The sequence below is a fragment of the Triticum dicoccoides genome, chromosome 4A, assembly GCF_002162155.2.
Source record: "Triticum dicoccoides isolate Atlit2015 ecotype Zavitan chromosome 4A, WEW_v2.0, whole genome shotgun sequence".
Taxonomy (NCBI): Eukaryota; Viridiplantae; Streptophyta; class Magnoliopsida; order Poales; family Poaceae; genus Triticum; species Triticum dicoccoides.
Genome location: NC_041386.1, coordinates 266834910 through 266850899, shown reverse-complemented (window position 1 = coordinate 266850899; position 15990 = coordinate 266834910). Strand labels below are relative to the sequence as shown.

Below are 15990 nucleotides of genomic sequence, written 5' to 3'. Positions count from 1 at the left end.
TGAATAACATTCAGTTTCTTATCAACTCTTTGTCCTAGAACAGCACCAACAGCATAATTACTAGCATCACACATAATTTCAAAATGCAAGTTCCAATCAGGTGGTTGAATAATAGGTGCAGAAATTAAGGCTTTCTTGAGTGTTTCAAAGGCTTCTAAATAGTCATCATAAAAAACAAATGGAATATCCTTTTGCAAAAGATTTGTGAGAGGCCTAGAAATTTTAGAGAAGTCTTTAATAAACCTCCTATAGAAACCAACATGACCAAGGAAACTATGAATACCTTTCATATCTTTAGGACATGGTATTTTCTCAATTGCATCAACCTTAGCTTTGTCCACCTCAACACCACTTTCAGAAATTTTATGGCCCAAAACAATACTTTCGTTAACCATAAAGTGGCACTTCTCCCAATTCAAGACAAGATTTGTTTGCTCGCATCTCTGCAAAACTCGATCAAGATTGCTCAAATAATCATCAACATACTTCCCATAAACAGAAAAGTCATCCATGAAAACCTCAACAATCTTTTCACAAAACTCAGAGAATATAGCAGTCATACATCTTTGAAAGGTAGTAGGTGCATTGCATAAACCCAAAGGCATTCGTCTATAAGCATAAGTTCCAAAAGGACAAGTAAAAGTGGTATTTTCTTGATCAGGTTGAGAAACAGGTATTTGTGAAAAACTAGAATATCCATCAAGGAAGAAAAAAAATGTGTGTGCTTAGATAATCTTTCTAGCATTTGATCAATAAAAGGAAGAGGGGAATGGTCTTTTCTAGTTGCTTTGTTTAATTTACTAAAATCAATTACCATTCTATAGCATGTAACAATTCTTTGTGGAATAAGTTCATTCTTATCATTAGGGGAATGGTCTTTTCTAGTTGCTTTGTCTAATTTACTAAAACCAATTACCATTCTGTAGCATGTAACAATTCTTTGTGGAATAAGTTCATTCTTATCATTACGAACAACAGTAATACCTCCTTTCTTAGGGACAGAATGAACATGACTTACCCATCTACTATCAGCTATAGGATAGATTATACCCGCTTCCAGAAGTTTTAATATTTCCGCTCTTACCACTTCTTTCATTCTTGGATTTAACCGACGTTGTTGATCAACAACGTGTTTAGCACCAGGTTCCATATCAATCTTGTGCTGACATAGAGTGGGACTAATGCCCTTAAGATCATCAAGAGTATATCCAATAGCAGCTCGGTGCTTCCTTAGAACTTTCAATAATCTTGCTTCTTCATGTTCTGAAAGGTTAACACTAATAATAACAGGATATATCTTCTTCTCATCAAGATAAGCATACTTCAAAGTGTCCGGCAATTGTTTTAATTCAAACACAGAATCACCTTTAGGTGGAGGAGGACCTCCTAGAGTTTCAATAGGCAAAAATTTTTAAGCAGAGGATGTTGTTCAAAGAAAATCTTATCTATTTCATTTCTTTCATGCATATGCATATCATTTTCATGGTCTAGCAAATATTGTTCTAAAGGATTAGTAGGAGGTACAACAATAGAGGCAAGACCAATAATTTCATCCTTACTAGGCAATTCTCTATTATGAGGTTTTATATTAAACTTGGAGAAATTAAATTCATGAGACTCATCACCAAATCTAACACCGACAGTTTTTTCTCATAATCTATTTTGGAATTAACGGTGTTCAAGAAAGGTCTACCAAAGATAATGGGACAAAAGTCGTCTTGTGGGGAACCAAGAACAAGAAAATCAGTAGGGTATTTTATTTTCCCACACAAGACTTCAACATCTCTAACAATCCCAAGTGGTGTGATGGTGTCTCTATTACTAAGTTTAATAGCAACTTCTATGTCTTCTATTTCAGCGGGTGCTATGTCATTCATAATTTCTTGATATAAGGTAAAAGGAATAGCACTCACGCTAGCACCTATGTCACATAAACCATGATAACAGTGATATCCTATTTTAACTGAGACAACAAGCATGCCAACAATAGGTTTATGTTTATCTTTTTCATTGGGTTTGGCAATTCTAGTAGCTTCATCACAGAAGTAAATAACATGCCCATCTATATTTTCAACTAGGAGTTCTTTAATCATAGCAACACTAGGTTCTACCTTGATTTTTTCAGCTGGTTTAGGTGTTCTAATATAACTTTTATTGACCATAGTTGAAACTTTAGCATGTTCCTTTATCCTAACAGTGAAAGGTGGTTTTTCAATATAAGCAGTAGGAACAACTGGATCAACATTATAGATTATAGTTTCATCTTTAGCTATTACTAGTTCTTTAATTTCTTCTTTAATAGGTGGATGATATTTGAACCACTTCTCTTTAGGGAGATCAACATGAGTAGCAAAAGATTCACAAAAGGAGGCTACTATCTCAAAGTCAAGTCCATATTTAGTGCTAAACTTCTGGAAAGCATCGGTATTCATAAAAGATTTAACACAATCATACTTAAGCTTAATACCCGACTCTTTACCTTCGCCGAGTTCCCAATATTCAGAGTTGCATTTAATTCTTTCAAAAAGATCCCACCGGAATTCAATAGTCTTCTTCATAAAGGAACCCGTACAAGAAGTATCAAGCATGGATCGATCATCATGAGAAGGCCGAGCATAAAAATTCTGAATGATAATTTCTATTGAGAGCTCATGATTGGGGAATGAATATAACATTGACTTCAGCCTCCCCCAAGTTAGAGCGATACTTTCTCCTTCACGAGGCCAAAAATTATATATATAATTCCGATCCCGACAAACTAGATGCATAGGATAATTTTTTGGTGAAACTCCAATTTCAATAAATTCCAATTTCAAGATTCAATATCATCGCATAGCCTATACCATGCCAATGCTTTTCCCTTCAAATATAAAGGGAAAAACTTCTTCTTAACTTCATCTTAGGGTAAACTTGCAAGCTTAAACAATCCACAAATTTCTTCCACATATATCAAGTTCATGTCAGGATGTTCGGTTCCATCTCCTGCATAAGGATTAGCTAGCAGTTGTTCTATCATACCTGAAGGAATTTCATATTCAATATTTTCAGTAGGTGCAGTAGGTTGAGGGGTAACTAATTGTGGTTCCGGTCGAGGTGAAGATACCCCGAACAAACCCCTCAAAGGATTGTTTTCCATAGTAACAAGTAACAATAAATTTCAGCACGTAGTAATAATTTTTCCTTACCAATTTCCACTTACCAAGAGCGCTTCACTCCCCAACAACGACGCCGGAAAAGAGCCTTGATGACCCACAAGTATAGGGGATCAATCGTAGTCCTTTCGATAAGTAAGAGTGTCGAACCCAACGAAGAGCAGAAGGAAATGACAAGTGGTTTTCAGCAAGGTAATGCCGGTAAGCACTGAAATTGCAAGTAGTGAGTAATTTGATAGCAAGTAACGATAATAGTAACAAAAGTGCTGCAAGGTAGACCAATCCTTTTGAGGCAAAGGACATGCCAAAAAAATCTCTTACGATAAGCAAACTGTTCTTGAGGGTACACGGGAATTTCATCTAGTCACTTTCATCATGTTGGTTTGATTTGTGTTCGCTACTTTGATAATTTGATATGTGGGTGGATCGGTGCTTAGGTGTTGTTATTACTTGAACAAACCTCCTACTTATAATTAACCCCCTCGCAAGCATCCGCAACTATAAGAAAAGTATTAAGAATAAATTCTAACCATAGCATTAAACTTTTGGATCCAATCGGTCCCTTATGGAATAGCGCATAAGTTAGGGTTTAAGCTTCACTCTCGCAACCCATCATCTAATAACTACTCCACAATGCATTCCCTTAGGCCCAAATATGGTGAAGTGTCATATAGTCGACGTTCACATGACACCACTAAGGGAATCACAACATACATACCATCAAACTATCGAACACATATAAAATTCAGATGATTACTTGCAACAAGATTTCTCCTGTGACCTCAAGAACAAAAGTAACTACTCACAAATGTTAATCATGCTCAAGATCAGAGGGGTATTAAATAGCATATTGGATCTGAACATATAATATTCCACCAAATAAACCATATAGTAATCAACTACAAGATGTAATCAACACTATTAGTCACCCACAAGCACCAATCTATAGTTCCGGTAACAAGATTGAACACAAGGGATGAACTAGGGTATTATAGGAGATGATGTTGTTGAAGATGTCAAAACAAAGCGCAAGGTCGAGGGAAACCGATGGACAGATCGAGGTGTCGTGTGGGAAGTCACCGGCATTGGACACAACGACGGAAGGGCTCGGCTCCGGCGAAGATTGGGATGGTATGGACGTGGACTCGAGAGGGTTTTGGCGAGGGGTTTTTGAGGGGGTCGAATGAGAGGGGTCGTGGGTACTTATAGGACATGAGTCCTAGAGAAGGGGGCGAGCGCTCATGATAGAATCCCGAGGTTGAACAGCGGCCATGGCGTCGTGCGCGTGTAGGAGAGAGAGGCTAGCGAGAGATAGAGAGGGTGCAGGAGACCGACTCGTAGCGAGTTCGGGCGAGGGCAAGCCGCGGGTGGAGATGGGCCGTAGCTCGGGACCCGGCTGGGCCTGGCGGCTATCACCGACCTGCGTTAGATTTCCCATTTTTTAAACAAAATCTTTTCTATTTCTAATTTACAGCAATAGTCAAACACAGAAAAAGACTAAACTTTTTAACATGCCTAAACGCAATTTTAGAAAATAAATATTTTTGCTATACTAATAAAATTAGCAATAAAATAATTTGCAAGCAAATCCAAATAAATATTTTTTTATCTCAAATTTCAATTTCCACTATTTCATTTCTAATTTTGAAGAAGTAATGTTTTCTTCTCTCTTTATTTTATTTGTATAAATGGAAATGAATATTTGAAAACTTTCGCAAATCTTCACCATTTATTCATATAACTTTCAACTCCCCCTTATGGTCCATGAGTTTCATAAAGTTTCTTGAGTCAATAATATAAACTCCATATGCATTAAAACATGGATGCAAAATGAATGATATATAAATAAACATTCAAATTGAAAATTGAGATGTTAAAAAATCTGGCTTTCTCTTGCTTTTAGCCTTTTATACGCAGGTAAGAACACAGAATAAGCGCATCGTGTGCCTGTAATTTTGTAGCTTTTGGCTTGTCGGAGCCAACATGGTGTGCGCGTCCGGGCGTGCCTATATCTGTCCTAAATATGAGCCAAGTACGAGAAGTGTCGGCCGGTCCGGACGTGAGTGTCAAATTTGCCGAGTTTGAATATGTGTTAAATTTGCGTCCAAATAGTGGCAGGCCGCCGAATGTTTGGGGCGGAAATGAAATGTCCGGTTCTAGATGCTCTTACAAACCTTAGTGGGCCACGTTAGGAGGCACCCAAAAAAAAGTTATTGAGGACGCGTTACTAAAGAAAAATGTTAAGGAGGATGCTAAGCTAAAAAAACAAAATTAAGGAGGACGCAGAGATCTCGACCTAACGAATGAAATCAATCCATTTGATTCCGCCGCCGGCGTGCACAGCTGAAAATTCAAACCCATAGCTGAGAGGCGCCGCGCGTATTTATGCTTCTCCTTTCCGTAAAACAAAAAACAAATCGAAAAAGAAGCTGCTCCTGATCCACCTCCGTTCCCCCCTTCCGCGGCTCGTCTTCTCTTCCCTCCTCCGGCGAAGCCGAACCACCCCAGCGGCGAGAGCGAGCGCCGAACGACGGTGTGGGCTCTGCAAGGTACGCCCGCAGTACCACTGGTAGGTGCTTCGCTCGCTCCATCCGAATGCTTGTGTTCTCGTACATTCGGGGATTTTATTTGGGGGAAATACTTTCTGGTACTTGTTTAAGGGGTTCTCGTTTTGGGTGTGTATCCAGTTGCTTATGAATTCAATCTCCATTTTCGCTTGGACTTGGAATTGATTGACTTCTGCAGTCGTACTGGTGTTTTTAGGGGGGCTCGTGCGGTTCTGTTGGACGTTTTTGATGGTTTGAATTTCCGGTATCCCCTCTCTGCCAAATCGAACCAGGTTACGGAAAATCTTCAGCCATTTTCGGCTGGGCCACGCGATCCGATACAAATCACGATCTCTGCACTGTTTCGCGTGTATATTGTCGACATTTAGTACCGCGTTTCTGCAATTTTGCTAATCTGCAACACTAATCCGCTTCCTCCGCTGCAGCGATGGACCCCCGCCACCTCGGCGTCGGCGCAACCCCCGGCAGCGGCGGGAGTGGCGGCCAATCAGTGGACGCGTCAGCGAGGCGCCGCCGCCGCATGTCGGCCCCGTTGACAGGCACCCGCCTCATGCTGGCCTTCAACGATGCTGCTGGTGACGGTCATGGCGGGAGGTCGTCCTCGTCGTCGTCGTCTTCCGGAGGGTTGGACCTCTCGTTAGATGAACCGCACCCCCGCTACAGTCACCACCGTGTCTACCCCGAGTTCTCTCCGATGTCGAATATGGGGCGCCTCCTCTTTCATGGCTCTCCACTAGGGTCGCCTACGACCGACGACGATGTCCTCGTCATGGATGGTGTGCTCGTTGCCGACGGCTTCAGCCCTGGCCCCAAGCGCTACGCCTCCTTCACTGACCTACGCTTGGTCCACACCAACTCCCCTGGCTCGGGCGGCAGCGGTCGCCACGGCTCCAGTCTCCAGGTAATCGATTCACACTTGTTGTCGGCTTGTGTTTGGGAGAGCTCGTCATGTTGTTTCCGTGATATTGTCGGATGCGTTTGGTTGAGCTATGGTTTCATGGTCGCATTGTGCTTTAGCAAAACTGTATGGTTTATGGTCTGGAAGATTGCGTGGTGTTAACGGAAATAAACATCATTGATGAATCTGAAAACGAAGTTAAGTCATGACTTAAATAGTTAATGAAGATTTTTAAAATTAAGTTCTTAAAAAGGGGTTATGACTTATGACAATGATGTATGGTAGATCACTTTGCATGCTATGCTTTAATCCTGTTTACAAATAGGGAAAAAGGAATGTTGAGATTAGGTGCTTTATAGTTGGACAAGTAGTGAGAAAAGAGCCAATGCAAACTGAGAAGTTATAGGAAATGAAAAGAAAATTTGGGAGCAATTGTTTCAGTAGATTAAAGCATTTTAGGAGTTCATCAAGGCAGACCAAGAGTACATCGAATAAGCTTGCACGCTTTGCTTACTGGAAACCATGTTCTGTAGTTGCTCGCTGTAAAAACTAGGGTTTGGGAAACTGCTTGACACCCAATACGGGTGTAGCTATCTCATATATATAAGGGTACACAAAGTGTACAAATACAAGATACAAGGTATACATAGAAGCTATGTATAAACATTATCTAACACCCTCCCTCAATCTTAACTGTGGCCTGAAGTACAAAGCAAGTTAAGATTGCGCCTACAACCTTCAAACTGAGGTTGTGGAAGTGGCTTCGTGAAGATGTCAACAAGTTGATCTTTGGAGGAGATGAACTTGATATGAAGAAGCTTTTGTGCAACACGTTCCCTCACAAAGTGATAGTCAATTTCGATGTGCTTGGTACGAGCATGAAAAACTGGATTAGATGAAAGATACGTCGCACCAATATTATCACACCAAAGAACCGGTGGCTGCTCTTGAGAGACTCCCAACTCTCTCAACAGAGACTGTACCCAAATGAGCTCAGCCGTGGCATTGGCAACTGCCTTGTACTCTGCTTCAGTGCTACTCCGAGATATTGTGGCCTGCTTGCGTGCACTCCAAGCGATCAAGTTGCAACCAAAGAAGATAGCATAGCCCCCCGTTGATCTCCGATCATCCAGGCTCCCAACCCAATCTGCGTTAGAGAACACCGAGAGAGCACTCGAGGAGGTAGACTGAACATGCAAGCCATAGGAGACAGTATGAGAGAGATAACGCAGTATATGCTTCACAGCTGACCAGTGTGAAGTTCGAGGAGCATGAAGATACTGGCACACACGGTTTACCGCATAGGAGATGTCCGGCCGTGTGATAGTGAAGTACTGCAAGCCACCAACAATATTGCGGTACTCTGTAGCATCATCTGAAGGAAGCAAGGCACCATCCAAGGCTGATAACCAATCAGTCGCAGACATAGGGGTGGTAGCATGCTTGCATTGCAACATACCAGCACGTCGCAGCAAGTCCAAGGAATACCTATGCTGAGTGAGAGTCAGGCCAGTAGGGGACCGTGAAACCTCCAGACCAAGGAAGTAATGGAGAGCACCCAGATCCTTGACAGCAATGACCACTCAGAGCAGACATCAGACGATCAGCGGCAGTCATTGAGGAGCTAATAAGAATAATGTCATCAACATAAACCAGCAGGTACATAGTAACCTCAGGACGATGGAACAGGAACAGAGACGTGTCGGCAGTGGACGGAGCAAATCCAAGACGTCGAAGAACCGAGCCAAGTCAGGCATGCCATGCACGAGGAGCCTACTTAAGTCCATAAAGCGCCTCAACATGACGACACAAATGATGCGGACAAGCAGAATCAACAAAACCTGGAGGTTGCTGCATGTAAACCTCTTCCTCCAAGACCCCATGGAGAAAAGCATTCCAAACATCAAGTTGACGCAGAGACCACCCTTTGGCAACAGCCAAGGACAGAAGCAGACGAATGGTGGTAGGTTTGACAACTGGACTGAAGGTATCCTCATAATCAAGACCATACCATTGTTTAAACCCTTTGGCCACTAACAATGCCTTGTATTGCTCAATAGAACCATCAGCATGCTTCTTTACCTTAAACACCCACTTGGAGTCAATGATGTTGACACCAGACACAGGAGGAACCAAGCGCCAAGTATCATTCCTCTGTAGTGACTGAAACTCCTGCTCCATGGCACTGCGCCAATGAGGAATCCGAAGAGCCGCCTGAAAATGCCCAGGCTCAGCAGTGGGATCAGCATCTGTCTGTGCCATACACGCCGCAATCCACACAACCGTGCCGTCAGTGCGCTCCTTCGGCCGAACAATACCACTATGACTGCGCATACGAGGACGCAGAATAGCGGTAAGTGGCGGAGGTGGCGGCGGAGACGGAGTTGATGAAGATGGCGATGACGATGCAGACCACTCCCCAGACATAGAGCCAGTCGTGCTAGGCGACCGGCCTGGCAAGGAAGGCGTGGACGCCGGCTCGGCCCCCGCAACAGAGGCTGGCTCAGGCGAAGCTGGTTCGACCAGCTTGACCGGGTTGGCCGGCTCGGCCAACGCGTTGCTAGCCCCATGCTGGACCGAGGTGGCAGGGCCTAGCTCGACCAGCCCCGTCGGCGAGCCAGGTGACAGAGGGGCGTCGCGAGCGGGCTCGATGGACGTCCAAAGGGACGCAGGCGGCTGCTCATCCGGAAGCTCGAGGTGTTCTCCTCGCCCAGTACCTGCACCATGGTTAGGTAGCAACAAGGGGGTATATGCAGCATCAACAAATTGACCAAACAAAGGTAAAACAGATTTCTCAGGTGCAATGGGAGTGGTGGAGGTGACCGGAAGTGCGGAAAAAGGAAAAACATTCTCATCAAACACCACATCATGAGAGATGTAGACGCGGTTAGAGGGAACATGAAGACACTTGTACCCTTTATGAAGAGAACTATAATCAAAAAACACGCGCTGTTTAGACCAAAACTCCAGCTTGCGTTGGTTATATGGACGAAGATGTGGCCAACACGCACACCCAAAGACCTTGAGAAACGTATAATCAGGAATTTCATTCAGCAAGAGTTCAAGTGGTGTTTCATCTGATGGAGTCGTGTAGGGAGTTTGTTAATGAGAAAGCATGCGGTGGAAAACGCATCACTCCAAAATCGGAAAGGAACGGAGGCATGGGCAAGCAAAGCAAGACCAGTCTCAACTATATGGCGATGCTTACGCTTAGCTACACCGTTTTGCTGATGTGTATGAGGACAAGACACACGATGTGTAATTCTAAGCTTATTAAAGAATGCATTGAGGTTGTGAAATTAACACCCCCTCCCCAATCGGATTGCACATGAATGATTTTGTGACTGAGCAGACGCTCAACATGCGCTTAGAATTGCAAGAAAACATTAAACATATCAGACTTGTGTTTAAGAAGATAAAGCCAAGTGAACCGACTGTAAGCATCAATAAAACTGACATAGTAATTATGACTACTAACAGAGGTTTGGGCATGGCCCCATACATCCAAAAAAACACAAGTTCAAGCAGTTTATTGACTACACGACTCGACTCAGAAAAAGGAAGTTGATGACTTGCCTTGCTGACAGGCATCACAAATTGCATCAACATGTTTATTGGACACAACTGGAAGCTGATGAAGTACATGGCGAATGATAGGAGTGGCAGGATGACCAAGGTGCGCATGCCAATGTGATGGAGACACACGAACACCGCCGAAAGCACTGAGCTGGTGGCACATCAAGTGCATAGAGACCATTATTGTGCAGTCGACCTCTAAGAAGTACGTCCCTCGTGTCTCGGTCTTTAACAAAAAATGAAAATGATGGAATTCAGCAAGAACATTATTATCACGAGTAAGTTTAGGAAGTGAAAGCAAACTACGTGAAACAGAGGGAACATGAAGGACATTAAGAAGACGTAATTGTGTGGATCGACGTGTAAGAAGTGATGCTTGACCAATATGTGAGATGTGCATACCTTCCCCATTAGCGATGCGAACCTGATCATGTTTATGGTACGGCTCCTGTGTAGAGAGCTTGCCCATCTCACTCGTCAGGTGATTGGTAGCTCCCGTATGCATGTACCACGATGCATAAACATAATAGGAAGGAGTGTGACCCTGCTCATGACTCGCCAGGGCAGCCTGCTTCTCATTACCCTTGCCATTGTTTCGATCCCCAAAAAAATCCTGCTTGAAGCGACGATGACAACGGGAAGCAAGGTGACCATCAAGCCCACACAGCTAGCAGGGGACCTGAGCACCACATAAGAGGCAGCAGGCACAGACTCGGACGCCCGTAGAGGTGGTGTAGTTCCGCGAGTTAGGCCCGGCCGACGGAGGTTTGCCACCAGTTGGTTGCTTGTAGGGCTTGCCCTTGCCATGTGCTTTGGCGTTGGCGGAAGGGAAACTCGGCGTAGAGCGGCAAGCCTGAATGCGCTGTTCCGTGGCAAGGAGATGCGCGTACAACTCACGCGGCTGGATGGGAGTGTCACGACCATTGATATTCTCCACCAAATTATCATAGTCGTCACCCAGTCCATTGAGCACATAAGAGGTGAACTCCTCCGGACCAAGAGCCTTGCCGATGGAAGCAAGTGTGTCAGCCATACTCGTCACCTTGTTGAAGTAGTTAGTGACAATGAGGTCATGAAGCTTCACCTCCCCAAGCGCAGTGCAACTAGCATGAGCACGCGTCTGGGACTGCGAATCAAAACTGGTATGAAGAGTCGTCCACGTCCCGAGACGTAGGGGCAAAGATGACCAGCGACGAGACTCCCTTCGCGAGAGAGGACTGGATAGCAGAGAGGATGGCTTGATCTTGAGCCACCCACGCATGATGCCCCGGATGATATGGCGAAGGGCACGGCAGAGTACCATCAACAAAGCCCTCCAAGTAGCGACTGCGGAGAAGAAGCAACACCTGTGCACGCCACGACAGATATGACAGATAGTTATCCCTCGTGAGCTTCACCGGGATGAGATGCGTGAAGTAGAACGGTGCAGCAGCGGCGACATGATCCGACAGAGGTGGCGCGTAGTAGCCCTGATGCGGACCACCACCAGGCGCCGGCGACATGATCGAAGAAGCCGCAGCAGGCGGAGGATACGGTGCCGGGGAAGCACTATAGGACGGAGCAGATGCACCATAGTACGGTTCGATCGGAGGAGCCGGCTGGTACCCACCGTAGATCGCCGGTGCAACGCTGTAGGGCGCCGCAAATACGTCGTAGGAATCCGCGGGCGACGCACTGTGTGGAACCGCGGGTGACGTGCTGTACGTGACCGGGGCTGCTGCGCTGTATGCGGCCGGGGGTAGTGCGCCGTATGCGGCCGGGGGTGGGGCGCCGTATGCAGCCGCGGGCCACGCGACGGCACCGTGGGCGCGGCCGCGTAGAGCCGCGTTTGGCAAAGACGGCGACGGCGGGGCAGCAGCGGACCAGGTGCGCCTACCAAGGGAAATAGTGGCCGAGAGGCCAGGAACAGAGAGGCCAGGGCGGCGGCTGCCGGGCCGGATGGCATCGGAGGCGATCGGGGTCGAGGGCGATCGGGGCAGAGCGGAAGCGATCGAAACCTAAACTGATACCATGTAAAAACTAGGGTTTGGGAAACTGCTCGACACCCAATACGGATGTGGCTATCTCATATATAGAGATAATATCACCAAGAGTCATTGAACTTACGCTCGATGTTGAGTTTGGTGCTAGAACTTTGAAAATACGGATTTGTGGTCATCTAACTTGACATCGCGTGTAAATACGGTCACAACATATGCATTTGGATGTATCAGGGTGTATGGCCCCACCTGTTAGTGAGTGGTGACGCATGATGGACTTATTTTTGCACAAAACACCCTCACATTTTTTTATTTCCAAAAAGTCAAATTAGTGAAAAATGGGGGAGAGCCTGGAATCCAACCCACGACCAATGTTCACCACAGAAGCCACTCTAGCCAACAAGCCATCCCTGTTTGCATGTAACGTATGGATAGCTAAGTTAGATGTACTGAGAGCTTAAATGATATTTATTTTTTTGCATCTATGAGCAGTGGATGTACATCTGCGGCCCATTTAAGCTATTTTACCTGAAACATGTAGAGGCGCGCACTGCTACAGTGATTCCGTTAAGCAGGACGAGAAGTCATGTCCAGGTAGGTTGACGCATTAAGATCAACATATAATGCCATCAACACAGTACTTACAAGTTTTTTCTTCTAAGAAACACACAGTACTTACATGTGGAGTGGTAAAACAATGTAAGTGATACTAATTGCACATCAGGATGGTTTGACATAGCAGTAAATACAGGGACATTTCATCAATCAAGCTCCTATGCATGGAAATCTGTTCTTTCTCCGTCTGTTACTCTGGCTGGCTCTCTATGGAAGTATACACAAGATGCGTGTCTTTCGGAAGGTGATCGCGCTGATGGCTTATTTTTTAACATATTGCGGCTCATTTTGCATTTGCTATTTCTTCAAGATATTTGTAAAACGTAATTAATAAAGTTATGTTCTAAGAATATTATACATAAAAACTATCATTAGTACATAAAAACATTTAAATATACACTTGTGTATTATATAAAAAAATAGTTAATACCGACATTGAAAATGTTTGTTAAATAAATATGTTTAACAAATCCAAAATGTATAGACTCGCAACTTATATTTAAATTATGCAAAATGCTGAATTCAAACATTTACGTACCTATATGCAGTACAGTGTGGTTGGCTTTTCCCGTAAATTAAAAAATGTAAGGGTGTTTTGTGCAACAATTAAGTAAGCTGAGCGCCACCACTCACTAACAGGTGGGGCCATACATCCTGATACGTCAGCACGCGTATTTTGTGACCATATTTGCACGCGATATCAAGTTAGATGACAACAAATCCGTATTTTTAAAATTGTAGCACCAAACTGAACATTGAACGCAAGTTCTATGACTTACGGTGATATTACCTCTCATATATATATAAGGGTACACAAAGTGCATAAATACAAGATACAGGGTATACACAGAAGCTACGTATAAACGTTATCTAACACTCACAATGTTTGTTAGGACTTGGGAGTACAACAAGTGTGGTACTGACTAGCTGAATGTAGTTGACCCGTAGTCCTATGTCCTATCCTACCAATGGTGCACGAAAACTCCTGTATTTATCCATCTGGAAGCCAAAATAAGGGGAGAGTTTTTCTGTTTTAGAAAAAGAGGAGGAGGAAACATGTGGACAATAAAAGGATGGGGAAGTTTTCCCCACCCTTGCCAAGTTCGTAGTCTGGAATTAGTAATACCAAATCATGCCTGTAAAGGAACTGATTGTGGAAAGTAGATTTCTTGAGGGGGCTTGAATGAGGCTGCCCACGGATATGCATAATCTGATGAGTTGTTTCTCTTTTGTTGTTGATTCTGCAGTTTTCATATGGGAAGGAGTCTTGTGTGGTGCAAGCCATGAATCCAAGACATTCTGAGGTAAATATTGCTCGTACCGCGGGATTTAGATAAGATTTAAATGTGTTTGATTTTATATGGTGCCTTTGCAATTCTGAACTTGTCACATGATTTTTTTTTGTTTGGTTATACTCTCTGCGTAAATTCTAAACGAGGCTCAACCGCAGTTTCTCTTTTGCTTACTGTTAAAAGATTTCTTTGTTGTTCAAGGAATGGCAAGAAAATACTATGTTGTTTTTCAGACTCGTCTTTCTTTTCTTTGTTTGGGTGCTACCCAATTTCTGACAAAACAATTTTAGGGATGCCTCATGAATATTTTCAGAAGTGAACCATTTGCGAATTGTTGCTAGCCACTTTCTGAAAATGATAACAACTGTCAACTTCAGTCTTACAATAAAATAACAGAGTATATTAAGGACATGTTATTTTAAACCATTCAGGGATAGATGCTTTGTTCCTGTTTATAATCTAACAGTTTCTTGGTATCTAAAAGTTGGTTATCTTGGCTGATGAACATTCTGAAACTCTGAAATTGTTGTCACAATACAACAGTGTTAGTTATCTTGGTATCTAAAACTTGGTTATGTGGTGACCTGGGATCAATGGTTCATTCCGTGCCAGTAATACAGTCCCTTGATTCCGAGGCGGCTCTTGACGCCGTCGATATCCTCAACGACAGTCGTCGATCTACAGCCGCAAATCACTGATGTCCTTGTTGTTCACCTTCACATTGGTCGTCATCGCATCAAACTTCTCCAAAATCCCCCTCCAACGATTTCTGGAGCTCCTCTGCGATCCAGAACCAAACTGGTTTGAGCAGATGGCTTTTCCGGCCTAGAAGGCGTCGTCGTAGCTTGCTCTGAATCAGTCTCAACCCTGCGTAGGATTCCGAGCTGATTCACCAAAGTGATTCAACACCTTTTGCGGTGGAATTTTATGAGTCCGATATTGAGGTTGTGAGTGCCCTCCAACGCGGTTCATCAGACTTCCGTGGACCGGTCGGTCCGCACGTCCGTATTTCCATAAACCGGAAGCAAACCTGGAGAAGGTTTGCGGGACAGCTGCCAGGTGGGACTCTGATAGACCCAGCCCACCCGGTCTGAATTTTGTAGGAATTAAGAATGTCACAGGAAAATTTTCTTTGAAGCCCTTTGTTTTGTAGGAATAGAATCATATTCCTTTATAGGAAAGGAGTTAATCCTTTGTATTTCATAGAAAAAAATTTAGCCTTGACTCAATAGAAAAATTCCTATCCTATAAATTACATCACATCTCTTTTCTATTGATATTACTATCCTATATGCATCAATGGAGGCCTTAACATTTTTAGATGTAATTGTAGACTTTAGAGTTCATAACTGTTAATTATCACTTGCCTCTTTTTGGTTGGCAAGACATAATAGGAGTACCGAATATCAGTGTAGCTCTGGTGATGCGTTTATATTATGTATGTCTGTTCTTGTGATTAAGTTTATATATTGTGATTATGCCACTTAAGACAGATCCATATCTGTTCTGCTTCCTGTCGTACAATGCAGGTGGAACTTCAGCGCGGGCGATCAGTGCAGAGTGCCGGTCCCAACATGCAGGCGAGCCCCAGAACCTATCACCCATCGTTGCAGGCAGCCGGCGTCACGACCATACCCATGAGGCCACCAGCCGCTCCGTACTTGACGCCTCCTAGAGCCGCCACCACCACCACTGCCACTGCCACTCCTGCGAGAGCGCAGGCCAGCTTCTCGTGGACACCAAAGCGGCCTGAATCGAAGGCGCCGTCGGTGCAACGGGCGACGTTTGCCTGGCCGCCGACCGAGGAGGAGAACGCGTCCATCAGCCAATGCCTGTACGGTCCCCGTGGCGCCCCTCAGCGAAGGCTGCCTGTGTTCGTGAGCATCTGCCCAGCGTGAAAACGCGCCCTCT

General features: G+C 44.3%; 1 protein-coding gene across 3 annotated transcripts; it reads left to right on the top strand.

The window, feature by feature from the left end:
- The first annotated feature begins 5531 nt into the window (after positions 1–5531).
- Positions 5532–15984, top strand: LOC119285769. 3 transcript variants are annotated; one of them, XM_037565094.1, is made up of 5 exons: positions 5532–5701; positions 6145–6620; positions 12924–13031; positions 14035–14091; positions 15609–15984. In XM_037565094.1, exons 2-5 carry the CDS (start codon positions 6147–6149, stop codon positions 15975–15977), a joined length of 1008 nt encoding a protein of 335 aa, XP_037420991.1. In that variant the 5' UTR covers positions 5532–5701; positions 6145–6146; the 3' UTR covers positions 15978–15984. The 3 variants fall into 3 exon arrangements, with proteins under 3 accessions (XP_037420991.1, XP_037420990.1, XP_037420992.1); XM_037565093.1 differs by having other exon boundaries at positions 5532–5721; XM_037565095.1 differs by lacking the exon at positions 12924–13031 and having other exon boundaries at positions 5534–5721.
- Positions 15985–15990: the final 6 nt, after the last annotated feature.

What these genes read in the sequence shown, in the direction of transcription:
- LOC119285769 (XM_037565094.1), top strand. Translation starts at nt 6,147, where the DNA reads ATGGACCCCCGCCACCTCGGCGTCGGCGCAACCCCCGGCAGCGGCGGG. An exon ending in GCCACGGCTCCAGTCTCCAG is followed by an intron (nt 6,621 to 12,923) that starts GTAATCGATTCA and finishes CAGTAAATACAG; the next exon opens with GGACATTTCATCAATCAAGC. An exon ending in AGATGCGTGTCTTTCGGAAG is followed by an intron (nt 13,032 to 14,034) that starts GTGATCGCGCTG and finishes TTGATTCTGCAG; the next exon opens with TTTTCATATGGGAAGGAGTC.